The 14247-nt window shown below is 44.2% G+C and overlaps 1 protein-coding gene across 1 annotated transcript; it reads left to right on the top strand.

Moving 5' to 3' along the window:
- Nucleotides 1-1569: 1569 nt before the first annotated feature.
- On the top strand, nucleotides 1570-9338 carry DYNLT3 (dynein light chain Tctex-type 3). Its single transcript, XM_055702934.1, has 5 exons — nucleotides 1570-1711; nucleotides 2894-2935; nucleotides 4805-4928; nucleotides 5917-5994; nucleotides 7091-9338. Exons 1-5 carry the CDS (start codon nucleotides 1682-1684, stop codon nucleotides 7165-7167), a joined length of 351 nt encoding a protein of 116 aa, XP_055558909.1. The 5' UTR covers nucleotides 1570-1681; the 3' UTR covers nucleotides 7168-9338.
- Nucleotides 9339-14247: the final 4909 nt, after the last annotated feature.

A 14247-nucleotide genomic window follows, 5' to 3' on the forward strand; every position in this document is an offset into this window, starting at 1 on the left:
ATTTCCTCAGATCTCCTGCTACCCTTCTATCTGTAAAGGTAGTGGAGGAGGAAGGATAGGTAATTTTTTTTGCATTAGGACCTACACACACACACACACACACACACACACACTCATCGGTGTTATTCAGGAATCCTGTCTATTTTCCATGGAATTCACTGAGTGTTGCTGATATTTCAAAGAATGTATTTATTTGAACATTTCTAATCAGAACTGAAAAATAGTCTAGAAACTGCTTTCATTTGATATTATACTGCATCCAAACATACAGATGTAAAGATGCATGGTCTCTGAAAATAGCATAAAAAAATGCACAGGACCCATGGGTAAGTTATTTTAGCACTGTTAGCTTTGTCTACAGCTTGCCAATGCATATACAACACATGCTTCCAGTAGTTTTTGTTTCTTTAAAAATAAACATGCAATTTTAACCTTAGCTTAGCCTCCGAAAATACGGCAGAGGTCACACCAGAAAAAAATTGTACTGAAGGAGATTTTGTTTCATGTGTTTCCTTACGACTACATCCATCTGTGCTTGCTCATAAAGTGTCTGCTCTTAAAGAGATTCAGTCTTTGCGTTCAGTCTTCTACTATAGCCATTAGCAAATATTAAATGTGAAAGCTAATTTGAGGGCAAGGCAGTATCAAAATGTTTGGCTTTGCTTCCTCCCGCACTTCCATGTTTTTCAGATTGTTTCCAGTGAGTGTGCAATGGAGACAACACAGTGCGGCAAGCAGCTGGCTGTCCAACAGACACCACCAAGATGGAACAAGCGGGGCAGCCTCAGTCCTCTCCTTGTGCTCCATCTGGTGTAGAAATACCAGGTATCACACGGGAGAAATCTACGCAAGACCTTCCCCCAAAATAATAATAATTTAAAAAAACCCAACAACAACCACAGCCCGCACTGTCTGACAGTTCCGCACTGTTTTGCACTGGGTGTCTTTCCTGTTTCCTGGGCAACTTCGTGGAGAGGAAAGATGTGATGTATTTGTGTGTATTGATGTACCGAGTCAAATAAAACTCAGGATCAATTCTTCATAATAAAGTGGAATTAAAAAGAACCTGAAATCGCCATTTGCCATTCTCAAAAATCGAACGGCAACTTTGTGTCCGGTTAGTGACACAGAACCTTTCAGAAACAGAGGGGAAAAAAGGCAGCGGGGTGTGTGTGGGGGCAGGGGTTCTGTGTAGGAGCCGCTCCTGTGCAGTTCGGTGTGTGCAGCAAGGGGCACATGTACAGCAATACAACTACAGATACGTATTTGTACGCGGGACTGTGACCACCAGGGCACAGTACCTGCTGCGTGGTCGCCCGGCGCTGCCGAGAGCTGGCAAAGGCCACGGAGCAGGAGCCAGGGCCGCCCCGCCAGCCCGAGCGCCTGCCGGGGGTCTCTGCCGGCCTGGCTGTATACCACGGGCCGGCGGCCGCGCCTCTGCTCCCCGGCACGGCACGGCTGGCCCCGGGGACCCGCCGGCCCGCGGAGACCCGGCCTCTTCGCTCCGCAGCGGGCGCCTGCAAGGCGGCCCGCTCCCCCGCGCTGCGGGCCGGCCGCTGCCGCAGGAGGCCCCGCCCGGCCAAGCCCAGCCCGGCCCGGCCCGGCCCGGCGGAGGCGGAGCCGCGCAGGACTCAGGGACGCCGCCGCCGCCGCCGGAACAGCCGCCGCCCGCGCCGGGGCCATGGAGGAGTTTCACCCGCACAACGACGAGGTAGGGGCCGGCACCCTCCGACGCGGCTGCGGGCTGTGCCCGGGCGGGGTGCGGGGCCCTCCGCCAGCCACCCCCGGGCCCGCGCTGCCCCCCGCGCCGGAGGAGCCCGGCCGAGAGCCCGGCGGGGGGCGGGCGTCGCTGGCGGGGCCGTAGCCCCTGCCCTGGGCGGGCAGGCTGCCGGCGGTGCGGGCGGGCCGTGCGCCGTGGGGCACCCCCGTGCCGGGCGGGCGGGGGGCTCGGCGCTGCCCTCTGCCCGCCGCGGCCTCCTGCTGCCAGCGGCCCGGCCGGCCGGGGGCTGAGCGCGCCCGCCGGGGGAGCGGAGGCGGCGCGGGGTGCTGCCGCCCGCGGGGTGCTGCCGGGCTGCGGCCATCTTTCTTGTATCACCCCTGGAAAAACAGCGAGTGCTGAGCCCGGTCTGCGCTGCAGGCCGCTCCCTGCCAGCCGGGACTGAGGAGCCTTTCCCTCCCCAGGGAGCCTTACTTCGGGTCTCTAGCCACCAGTTTGCGTTAAAAAAAATAATCAAAACACCCTCATAGAAACATACTGCCCTCGAGGTTTCTGTCCATGCCCAGGTGCTTGAAATCCACAGTTACGAAGAGGCAGTCGGCACCATGGCACATGCCATATTTCGTTTAGAAGCCAAGCTAAATTCTGATGAGTAGGAATAGGGAGAAAACAGGAGGCATTAAAACTGGCAAGCTTTTTCTGCACTTGGGAAAGTTATTTGGGTAAACTAATGACTGTGGAAGCCAGTCTTTTTGATACCAGGGTTGCAAAACCTGGTGTTGCCATTTGGCAGGAAGGTGTAACCCACGGGTTAGTAAATCCGTGACTCCAGTAAATCCCAGATTAGGGCTCAGAGGAAAAAAAATTGCCATTTAGCTTTTTGGCTTAGAGAACATGACAAGCATAGACAGTGGTGGAATTTAATCTTTACAGAAAGTGTAAATTGAGACTGTTTCCAAGCTCACTGAGGCCCAGGGAGCCACTCAGATGTGACAACCAAAATGATACCGATTAACATCTGTATGGTGCTGGGGAAAAAAGTAATTTTAGAATTATACTAAGAGACTACACAGTGTGAATAACCAGACATGGGGCCTGATTCTTACATGTTAGAGTAAAACTGTATTATTCCTTTTCTGTTCTATCAGATATAATAATAATTAATTTTTATTACAGATGATCTTCAATGCTGATGAGGCCCACAACATAGTTAAGGAGGTAGGTTTTAGCTAGAAGCTGTATTTCAAAGAAATTATTGACCTTATCTTGCACTATAGTGAAAGTTGTTACTTTCATTGACCTTCCCAGATAAATTCAGTCTTACATGAAAGTATTGTTTGTATCAAATAAAGGCTGAGTTTCATTTGGAGCTGCTTTAAGCCTCATCTGATCTCTCTTCAGCTACCTAAAGGGACGGTAGATGGGAGAAGAGAGTACCAGAATTCACATTACAGTGGAAAGATGAGGGCCAGCAGTCACAAGTTGCAAGAGAAGTTCACTCTGATTTATTTCTTTTCCTCTTTGATCCAGCTAGAGACTAGCTAATCACTAGAGAGGTTGCAGGAAGAGCTTGTGGAGTCTTCATCCTTAAAGATTTTTAAAACTTGACTGGACAAGACCTTGAGCGACGTGATCAAACTTGGAAGTTAGCCTTGGCTTGAGCACAAGGTTGCACTACATGAGCTCATTATTCTAGCAGTGCTTTTGAAAAAAAAAATTTCAACAAAAAGATCAGGTTGAAAGTGAGTAGCCGGATGGTCTAAATTAAATACCTAGTAACTGGAAAGGGATTAATGAAGAGCTGGCTGCATACAGCATGCTGTCATGTTTTGCAGAGAAATACCATTCTGAGAAAGGAATTCCTAGAGGGGCTCTATGATTCCCTTCCCACGTGCCCTGTCAGGAAGGGGAAGGGCTGCACCTTTAGAACTGTTCTGATGCACAGCGGCAAGCTCTTAGATGTCAGATAAACGATAAGTCAGCCCTTTATGTAACTGTCCCTGCCGTGAAAGGCCACATACGGCATGACAGAGTCTCCAGACGCTGGGAATAAAGCCAGGTGTTTCTGCCGCTGATTGAAAGCTTAACCAGAGCCAAGGAGCTCTGGCACTGGGTTCATTTCTAAAAGGACCAAAATCTCCAAGGGATCTTTTTGTCCCTCTTCTGTTTTGTGAATATTTATTTCCATTGAGTCCTTTGTGCAGCTTCATACACTGTCTTCAGAACTATTTGGACTTTTTAAGATCTGGGGCACCAGTCTCTTACACAGCCTGTTCGTGGATGGTTAGTGTGTGGGATTCATCTTACTAAATCAGAGGAGAACATAGTTCTATTTTGCTTACCTTTTCCAGGTGTATGTTTTTTAACCAGATTTCTCAATTTTAGAGCAGTATCCATCAGCACATAATTGTGAATTTGTTAGTAGTAGTAGAGAATGCAGTTTAAGAGTTACAGTTACAGAGAAGGGTTACAGTTCAATCACTTTAAGCAAGAGTTGGCCAATCTGTAGCTGTGGGAGAACATGCAATTTTCAAGCAGTTCAGGTATTTCTTGTGCTGCAAAATAGGATGCTTCACTCTCTCATATCTTCCTCATCTTTTGAGCTGGGGTATGCATTTCACTATTGTTGCTCTGAGGATTTTAGTATATTGCTTGCAGGCTCTGAGAGGTTGGCCAGCCCAAGCTGACATTATTGATTTGAGTAGTACGGTTCCATTACAGTAGCTTCTGAAAGCCAAGCTGGAGTAGGCAGTCATTAGGAGCAGTGGCATGTGTTAGTGTCTTCACTGGTGAATAGATCCGTTCACTTAACTTGGTACTTAAAGCATATGGCTAAGGTCTTTCCTACCAGAAATGTTCAGTCAGAGCCTCATTTTCTCCATGTAATAATGTAGCAAGTACGTACTAAAAATAAGCTTACGAGAAGGCTCATTTTATTTCCTGTTCAGCTGCTGATACTTGATAAACTCAAGTGATTTAAAGGAATCAAATTGCCAGATAAAATTCCTCGGATTATGTGAGACATTTTAAACTTCTACATTTTGAAGTATGTTTACTGAAACTATTTTTTTTAATTCTCTATTTTAGTGCATAGAAAATGTTTTAGGCAAGACAGATTATAATCACAACAAAGTCAACCAGTGGACTGCTGCTATAGTAGAACAGTCACTAACACATCTGGTAAAACTCGGAAAAACATATAAGTACATTGGTAAGTACAAGCAGTCATACTTTTACCACATATAATCACAGTGAGTAATTGCTGAAAGGTTCCTTTGAATGCAGTGCAATACTCAGTAGAAAGTTTTAAACTGTAAACAAAGCAGAGTAGGTACCTGAACTCTTCGGTTATGTAAATTTTTAGTAATACCTGTGGTGAAACCTTGGCAGTTTCACCTGAGCTAAGCAAGCTAGCAACACTTAGCACACAAGATGACATGTTACACAATCTTTTCTGACTGTTAAGCAACCCCAAAACAATTATATCAACTTTTTTGGTATCAGTTCAGGAAATAATTGCTTATCTTAAATAGTATCTTCAGTAGGATTAACCTTACTATAAATACAGACATTTGAAAGACTTTAGTCCTGTATGTTAAACCACGTCCCATGATATTTATATGCATGTCTGAGGAAGGGAAATGGAACTAAGTAAAAGTTTAACCCATTTGGGTCATTTTGTGGAGTGTTAATAGCTAGTGTTTGCACTCTGTTCTGTTTTGAAAGTCTTGGATTCAGGTTATCACAGGTTATATGAGTGCTGCAGGTCAGTCTAGAAATGCTGCATGTTACCAGAGTGTGGTGGTTTCAGAGAACAGTCAACCAGTACTTCTCGGAAACAGCACTCATCAGCTGTGACTTCTGCTGTACCTGTGAGGACAGCACCTGTAATCCCCTTCTGAGGTGCACATGACACAAGCCATATCTAAGTAGTTTAAAAGATAGAACCCATAATCCTATTAGCAAGCATTTTGTTACAGCTGTTGTCTTTGTGCAAGTAAGAATAATCGTGAAGTGAATACCAAGTTCTTAAGGAAAATGCTGGGGGCGAGGGGGTTGTCAAAAAAGGCATTGACTTAACTGAAAGCCACCTGCCAGCCATTTGAAAACATAATGCAGGCTTGAGTTTGGAAGTACTGAATGATTCACCTGTTCTGCTTTAATAATTAACTTCTTGATTTTATGACTGTATCTTGCAGTAACCTGTGCAGTGATGCAGAGGAGTGGAGCTGGTCTTCACACAGCAAGCTCATGCTTCTGGGATACCACAACTGATGGTAAGTTTCCTCACTCAAATTAAAAATTTGTAGTAAAAGAAATGTTAATTATTGTTCAGCTGTAATAGTGAGGTTGAACGTTTCTTCAAGAGTGATCGTAGAAGCAGTAGCTTCCAGGATTAGATATTGTTTACAAGCACAGCAGAAGTATTTTGTTAGCAGTCAGTGCCTGCATTAAGAGCAATTGCTTTGTAAAGTGTGAGAAGCAGGAGTAGCAACACCTTCATTCTGAAACGAGTCTCAAAACATTTAATCCTCATCAATAACCATAGATCAGTTGAAGAGACAGTAAAATGTTACCCTCAGTAAATGCAAGTGGGTAGTCCTAAACATCTGCCTGTCTGCTGTAGGAGACAGTGCTCCTTTGGAGGAGAACAGAACTTGGTAAAAAATAGAAATAGTTTGACCGATGGTGTGTGTTTCAGTTGCTTAACTATCACCCAGGCTTTAGATGTGTTTTATTGCTTCCAAATTAGTTCTGTGCATTTTTTTCCCAGGTTCAGAGTATCACAGGGGAACAAGATTAAAATAATCTTATGTCTGTCAGAGACTCAGAAAGATTTTTTTTAGAAGAGGGCACCAAGATTTAACTTTGAAATAGAAATGGCATCAGAAAGTCAACTAATGTTAAGAAAAAAAAATCATAAAATAAAGTTATGTAAACAAGTACAGTTTAATCTTCATGTTTCCTTTGCTTGTAAGACAGTGATACAGGAGAAGAGGAAAAGTTACAGAAAGTAATTATACTAGAATGTATTTGATCCAGTCTTTTTTCTGATTTCTTGTCTGGTTATCTTGCCAGTTTCAGTATGAGATTTTCAAGGATTTTTGCTAGTCCAGCTTCTAAAGAGAGAGACTGAAATTGTCTTTTCCTGGAAACTGTCTTAAGTTTTAAAGGCTCATGTTAGGTAGTAAGCAATGTACAAGTTACTGAAAATGTTTTGCAGCATGTAGTCTATTTATAGCCAAGGTGACATAATAGTACTTAACTTAAATCACAGCTGAATTATTCATACTAATTTGACATAATTTACACTGCAATAAAGTAAATGTAGACACTGGAATTCTATTTTTACTTTGTAATAATCTCTTCTAGGAGCCTGCACAGTGAGATGGGAAAACCGAACAATGAACTGCATTGTCAATGTGTTTGCTGTTGCTATTATCCTGTAGCTGACTGGAAGATAAATACAAGCAACACCGAAGCCTTTAAAAAAAAAAATCATCCAAACACATGGCTAAATATTTTAAACCATCATTTGTTTTTGTATGAGGAACATACAGAAGTTCTCTACAGAGAGCATACAGTCTAAGCCAGTTCTCATAGATTAATTATCTGAAAGCTAGCAAAACATTTAAAATATATATGTATGTATCTAAAGATAAAGTTTTAGTAGTTTAAATATTCAGAAGTATGTTAATGAGAAGATGCCACAAAGATCAATACAATTTATATCAAAGCTAATATCAAAGATACTTTATTTGAGAGGAACGAAACACATCAAAGGAAGGATTGAAGGGCAAGCAAGACCACTCAGGATTATGGTGCATTTGGGAGCAAGTTATGAACACAATTCAGAGTGGATATACTGTAAACTACTGGTGCTTCATGTTTGATTAAACAAAGCTAACTGTTACATTGAATGCTGGTGCTTGTGAAATTGCATGAGCATCAAGTTTTGGTCAAGCATGAACATTTACATTGAAATTAAATCCAGTTAAGCTTTTCCGCTGGAGGTAGAGGATGACTTCACTGGGACAAAGGTGAAATATACCTAGTCCTAGCAGAATTCCAATTTATCTTCAAATGAAGAACGTAATATTTGTTACTGATTCCATGAAACATGCTGAGGATCAGACATCAGCCCTTAATTCATAGTTTATATATCTGAAAACATTCCAAAGCTACTTAAATTTGATTTTATGCCACAATTGTGGAATTTGTGATAAGCACTTTACTGATTCCTCATGCAGTAGCCAGGAGCTAGGGCAATAAGACTGGACCCACATTACTCCCAAGGAGGAAAGTGTTCAGAGAGAAGACACACACATTTCTAAAGGCTTCTGTTAGGTTTGAAAACATTTATCTTAAAGCAACATAACTATTCTTTGTAGGAGTGTTTCCTGTGTTCTCTTAAGTCTAGAATTGGATCTTAGTCATATGAAATAATAGTTAAAATTTAAGCACTAAGAATTCCACTCCTGTAAAGATTTATGCAAGTTCTTAACTTTGCTCATCTGATGAGTGTTAACTTGAAATAGTCCACGTAGAAGAAAAAGATTTGCACACACACAAGTATTTGCTGGATTGGGGCCTGCATTTTTGTTGATTAATGTACGAATTATATGATAAAGAGATGTATCGATACCAAAAATGCCTAAATGATTGCTGCCACTAAGTGGCAGTTACATTAAGTTGTTTTCTCAGATGCTGCTTAAGGATAGATTTTTTTTTTTCTTTATTACTGCATGTCTTTGGAAGAGACTGGTAACTACCTAACAGCTACTGTAAGGCTGTTTTGGATTTTAACAAATGAATGTTAAAGCACTATTATGCAGTTGTGTTCAGGTGTTTTTTCAGATAACTGACTATTAGGGCATGTAGCAAGTGTCCTGTACAAAGAACAAGCTAAAACCCATTTCATTGCTTAAAATGCATATACCTGTGAGAAGGAACTTGTGTATGTGTAATTCATATTATTCAAGATCCCTTGCTTTGCAGACAAATACAGTTCTGCTTTTACCTAAGTGCAAGTCACGTTAATACTGTAATACTGCATTTGCCTAATGGGCAAGTGTAGTATGAAGATGTATGTTTACGTTGTACTGACCTTCAAATGTACAATAATTTAACATTATTTGGGTTAGGACAGCAATTTCTGAACTAGGTGTCAGCAGCATCCAAGAGCTGAGATGTGGAACTGACAAAAATGCAGTAGTTTCACTGGTATTTGAGATTGTGCAAAGTGAAGAAACAAGTGGGGTGGCAACTGGAAAAAGATTTGGTATGGTTGATACAATTTCAGAATTGGGTGAGTAAAAGCAGCACTGGCCGTTACCTCCCTTTAATGGGCATTCAGGTGCCGTGGTCAGAAGAAATATTCCAAATAGCCGCCTACAGGCAAATCTCATTTGCTATTTTTGCTTTACTTGAAAACAAGATGCACTGAGTAAGACTATCAGTTTAATGAGGCTTGATTAAGGTTCTGCTGCAGAAGAAACCTAGAAAATACTGCTTAGTTATAAGACTGCTTCATTTTTCTACCAAAAAAAAAAAAAGTTTTGCCTTAGTTGTATTTTTGTCTTGTGTTCTTGATCAATATAAACAGGAACTGATAAAACTATTCCTCTTACTTTCCTTCACTTGTATACAATTGTGAGAACTTGGGAAAGTTATTGAAATTCTGTGCGCATTTTAGAGATGAGGCCTTGTCAGAGGCTAGTTCCCAGATGCTTAATTTCTTACACTTTTTGTTTACTCAGACCTCTTCCTCTTACTGCTTGTCTTGATGATGGAAGTTAAAGTTTTGTTACTCCAGAAAAATCATTATGAAACTCTGGGAAAAGTATTTGTGTTCTACATCATAGTCTTGTGAATTTAACTTTTTTCCCCATCTAATCTTTCTTTTCCCCATTCTCTGTGGGTGCAAACAGGTACTTGTATTTAATGTAACTCTGAAAACAAATGCTGAACACCATTAGTTGCTTTTCCAAGTAGTTTGTTTTCAGGGATAAAACTGAGTTACAGAATATGAAAACCCACAGCAACATTTCAATAGTATTTTCTAGCAATATGTTTTCTTAGTTGTTACAATCAAGGCAATGAGTTAACTATAGGGATCTTTTTAATGGGACAGAAGAGTTTGTGTTAAGGTATAGCTCATATATACAGAGCTATATGTTCCTACATAGGATTTCATGACAAGGTGTGTTATTCTTCCCATGCAGATTTTGTTCATCTAGACAGAAGAGGTGAAAGGGAAAGTAAGGGAACAGATTCATTACTTTCTATTGCCTGCTAGATGTCTGTCAGTGACATGTTAGCTTTCTGATGACTATCTTCCCGTTACACTCAACTTGATCGATGAAACAAGTACAAATCCTGGTATGTTCAATTTTGATTCTTGCAATCTAATGCGCTTCACAGACCCTGCTGAAATCCCAGCTGGTAGCTAGCCTGTTTAGAGTCTGACATGGATGTTAGAGCACTGATATTTTAAATAATGTTCTCTGTTATGGTTTAACTACTGGTGGCCTATATGTATTAGTACGGTAGCTGCCATGTGGAGAAAATAGGGTTTTGCTCTAATACAGCAGATCCTTCAAAGAGGAGTGCAGCAGATTCCTGTAATGAACAGTTCTTACTTGATTACTGGGGTGTGCCTTGCTGCCTGCTGTACAATCTGACCAGGTGGTTTTGTTCCCATTCAATTCAGAGAGGGATGCTTTAGCACAGTCAGTGTGACACAAGCACGGAGCCAGACTGCACCCTTCCATCAATATCCTGAGCAAGGAAGTTCTGCCTGTGTGTCTGCAGGACATTCCCAGCTTGAAGCCAGTACCAGTTTGTGTCTTGGGGAGTACCTGAGCTCAGTTGTGGTATTCTGTAAATGTGGCAATACACCCAGTTGCGAAGTGGCTCCAAAGCTATGCAGTTACGTTTATGTTGTGTTGCCTGTGAGCCACTCTAGCCTGTTGGGCCTATGCCAGGTAAGGGGTCCGTGGATGTTGGCTTGTAGGTGGGACAATTTCTCTGTTCCCCCCCCAACGGAAAAAAGGGTGCAGTCAAACACAAGATGCCTACTGAGGGAGGGTTTTTTTACTCCAATGAGTTTAAATCACTGTCGAGTAACTGGAGGTTTTAGCTCTTGTGTTCTATCAAGCAACTGTTTTCAAACACAGGAAACATGCTGTGACAGCAGCTTTGTTAACCTAAGTTTTCTAAAAAGGAATAGAGTAGGGCTAGAGCAACAGCTACAAACACCACTGTAACTCCTGTCCCACCATCTGACCTAAAATGACTTGGAAAGGACAATCAGGGTTACAGAAGCACACCTCACAGGCTGTTATGGTTTGTATCAGGCACTTAGGTTTACTCTCTCGTGCAAAGAAGCTACTGGTAGTACAAGAGCACGAAGGAAGAGGCAAGGCAAAATTTGCAGTGGCACTACCATTTTAAGTAGATGGTTTTACCTATCTGTAAGTTACTGACTTTGTAATACATGCTTACATAGCTGCACAGTGTAGAGACCACAGAGTTCAGAAATCAGACTGTTAAAATCATCCATCCACAGGGGAAGGCAGTGAGATGAACTACCTCACTTGGCTACAAGAAACTTCTTTCTAGTCAGCAGGTTCTCGTCATAGGCCTATACTGGATTTAAGTAGAATAATTTCTGAACAGCACCTCCTAAATCAGAATCATAATAATATCTGCAAACATATTAGGAAGAAATGAAACATTCTCAGCTGTTTTTGTAGAGTTTACTGAAGTTTTTGAGGCAGCTTTTATTCAATGCTTGTTCATGAGCACCTGGGTAAAATTAGAGGCTGGAGGAAAGGGAGATGGATGAAGCCCTTGTTTGACAAAAAAAGTGTGATCTTTTGGTATATAACTAGTCTCTCTCACACAGACGTATATTTTTATTTTGTTTTGTATTTATTTATATCCCTTTTATTTATCCATGTCCCTAACAATTCTGAGTCATACATAGATAATCTCATTCATCTATGATTTCATCTCTTGTTGCTTATTTCCACTTCAGCAAAGTCTAGGTATCAAAAGAAAGGCTCCAAAGCTCATACAAACAAATATCCTGGCCAGAGACAATACAATTCAGCATTTAGATATTAGCCAGAAAAAGTGAGAGGGCTCGGTAACGCCAAGGCTGTGGCTGCCTTTACTGGTACTCGCAGCACTCTGATGTTATGACTTTATCCAACATCACGACTTTATCCGATCTTGGGCCATAACTCTGGGGGCTTGTTTTCTGTGTGAGCCTCTAGAGTGGCTGTTGAAACTGATCTGACCAAATCACACAAGAATCTACTGCAGGGTTCCAAGTGATGTCATTTGTTAGTTCGAAAGGCCTTCAAAGATACGTAAGGACCTCCCAGATCAATGCTGTAATATCTGTATAGTGTTCATGCCGGAGTTGAACGTTTCAGGAAATTAATCTTAAACTGTAACCATGGTTGTAGCTAGATGGTCTGCTAACGTGAACAAATTATAGTTGCCTATTTCATGGCACTCTTTACAGGTCCCCTGAACGATAATTGAAATTATTGCTCGTAGGGACAGCTTGCAAAGCTGGCTTTGGAAGGGAAGAAACTGAGTGGTTTTAAGATTTAGATGTGGATCAAGTGAAGCTTAGGGATCGGCGCCGACATCTCCCAAGCTCTTTGTACCGTTGTTTGGACATCTTAAACTCATGCAGTTGCCTCGGGGCCGGAGCGGGGGTCGTGCAGAATTGTGGCTTCGTTTGAGTAGCAGCCGGTAAATAGATGCTTTCCAGTTTTCGTTTCATGAATAGCTCCACGTGAAGCAAACGACCTGCCCCTCCGAACACCCAGTTCTGCTGCCGCTGGGGGGCTGTGCCGCCTTCCGCTGAGCTCGGCTGGGAGCACAGCGCCGGCGAGCCGGGCTGCAGCCGCGGCGGGACGTGCCCCCACCGATGTCCCTGTCACGGCAGGACGTGCTGAGCTGGCCGCCCCGCAGCTTCGGTGCACGCCGGCGGCCTGCGCCCCCGCATTTCAAGGCAGGCACGGCCATCCCTGCCGCGGGCATTCGGGATTTTGCGGGGCCGAGGCTGCCACGCTCCTGCAAGGGAGGCGGGGGGGCGCGGCCCCCTCACGGCTCCGGGGCCCGGCGGCAGGTGGCGCCGCGGGGAGGGGGCCGAGGGCCCCGCAGCGACACTCGGGCTCCCGTGGGGGGACGGGCCGTGCTCCAGCCCCGCCGGGCTGCGGGAGGGCGCAGCAGCCGCGCCCGAGGAGAGCGGTGCGGGGGCGGCTGCCCGGGCGGGTGGCGGTGCGGCAGCGCGCCCACAGCCGCGGCGAGCCCCAGCGGCCGGGGTGCCGGCCCGGCACGGCGGTGGCTCAGGCGGGAGCGCGGGCTTGGCCCGGGGCCGAGCGCGGTCGATCGCGGCCCCGGCGCTCCCGCCGCGGAGGAAGCGGAGCGCGGCCCGGCCGGGCTGGGCTGCGGGCGGGCACCGCTCCCGGGGCGAGCGCTGCGTGTCACCGCACCCGTCAGAAGCGGCGGTGCCTGCCCGCGGGGCCCGTCACCTGCCCGGGGGCTGCGGGGCGGCTGCTGCCGGCGGGGCTGGGGGCGGGCTGGCCGCCCGGGCAGTGAGGAACCGGGAAAAGGAGAAGTGGCGGGAGGGCAAGCGCAGTCACTGCGATGGGAAACGTGGGAATGCCCTGACTGCAGTCTTGGCAGCAATGACACGTAGCAGTCACTTTCTTACAAAACAGCACGGGGCAGTTATGGTTGTGCCATTCCTCTTGAAACATGTTTTCTGCGAAATTGCAGCCTCCGGGAAAGACGAGACTGCAAACTGGCTGTCCTTGCAAGGAGGCAGATACCTCACCGATGCTCTTACTACTTCCCTACTGGGAATTCTGTCAGCAGCTGTGGGCTGTGTATGAGGCAATTGCCCACCCATCTTCTGACTTCACCTATTTTTGTATTAGCTCTTGGGCCTCATAAAAATAAGCATTTTGTACGCATGCTTAACTGTAGGTATGACGAACTTCTAATTTCAGTGTTGCTACTGTTAAAAACACTTTCCCTTGAGAAGAAACGTGGGGCTAATTCATGACATTCATATATTAGACCACAACAGTAGTCATATCTACTGATACTGGACAGATGTTGAAGCATTAAAAATAGAATTGGTTGTATATATTGCCAACCTCCTTCATTTACCCCCTGGAGCTGGTCAAGCTTGTAAAAATTTGCATGTTTTCTCTTTTATAAGCCAAACTTGAAATGGAGAAAAGCAAAGAGAGACAGTGTAAAAGGGCATGGAAAACACCCACAGCTGAAACAGAAACTTCAGAAAGAATACAGAGCTCCAGATTTATTTTTTATTTTCCACATAGGTAGATGATTTACATGAGAGGCAAACACCAGCTCATAGGACCAAATCTGAAATGAGCTGAATTTACAAAACTTAGTCTCTGTCTTTTCCTTTTTCAGTAATCCATTCATTCCCTCAGCTCCTGTCTCATTCAGAAAAACAGATTAAACAAATA

The sequence above is a fragment of the Falco cherrug genome, chromosome 2, assembly GCF_023634085.1.
Source record: "Falco cherrug isolate bFalChe1 chromosome 2, bFalChe1.pri, whole genome shotgun sequence".
NCBI lineage: Eukaryota > Metazoa > Chordata > Aves > Falconiformes > Falconidae > Falco > Falco cherrug.

Coding starts and splice junctions, on each gene's coding strand:
- DYNLT3 (XM_055702934.1), top strand. CDS start 1,682: ATGGAGGAGTTTCACCCGCACAACGACGAG. Junction 2,936..4,804: donor CCCACAACATAGTTAAGGAG/GTAGGTTTTAGC, acceptor TCTCTATTTTAG/TGCATAGAAAATGTTTTAGG. Junction 4,929..5,916: donor AAAAACATATAAGTACATTG/GTAAGTACAAGC, acceptor TGTATCTTGCAG/TAACCTGTGCAGTGATGCAG.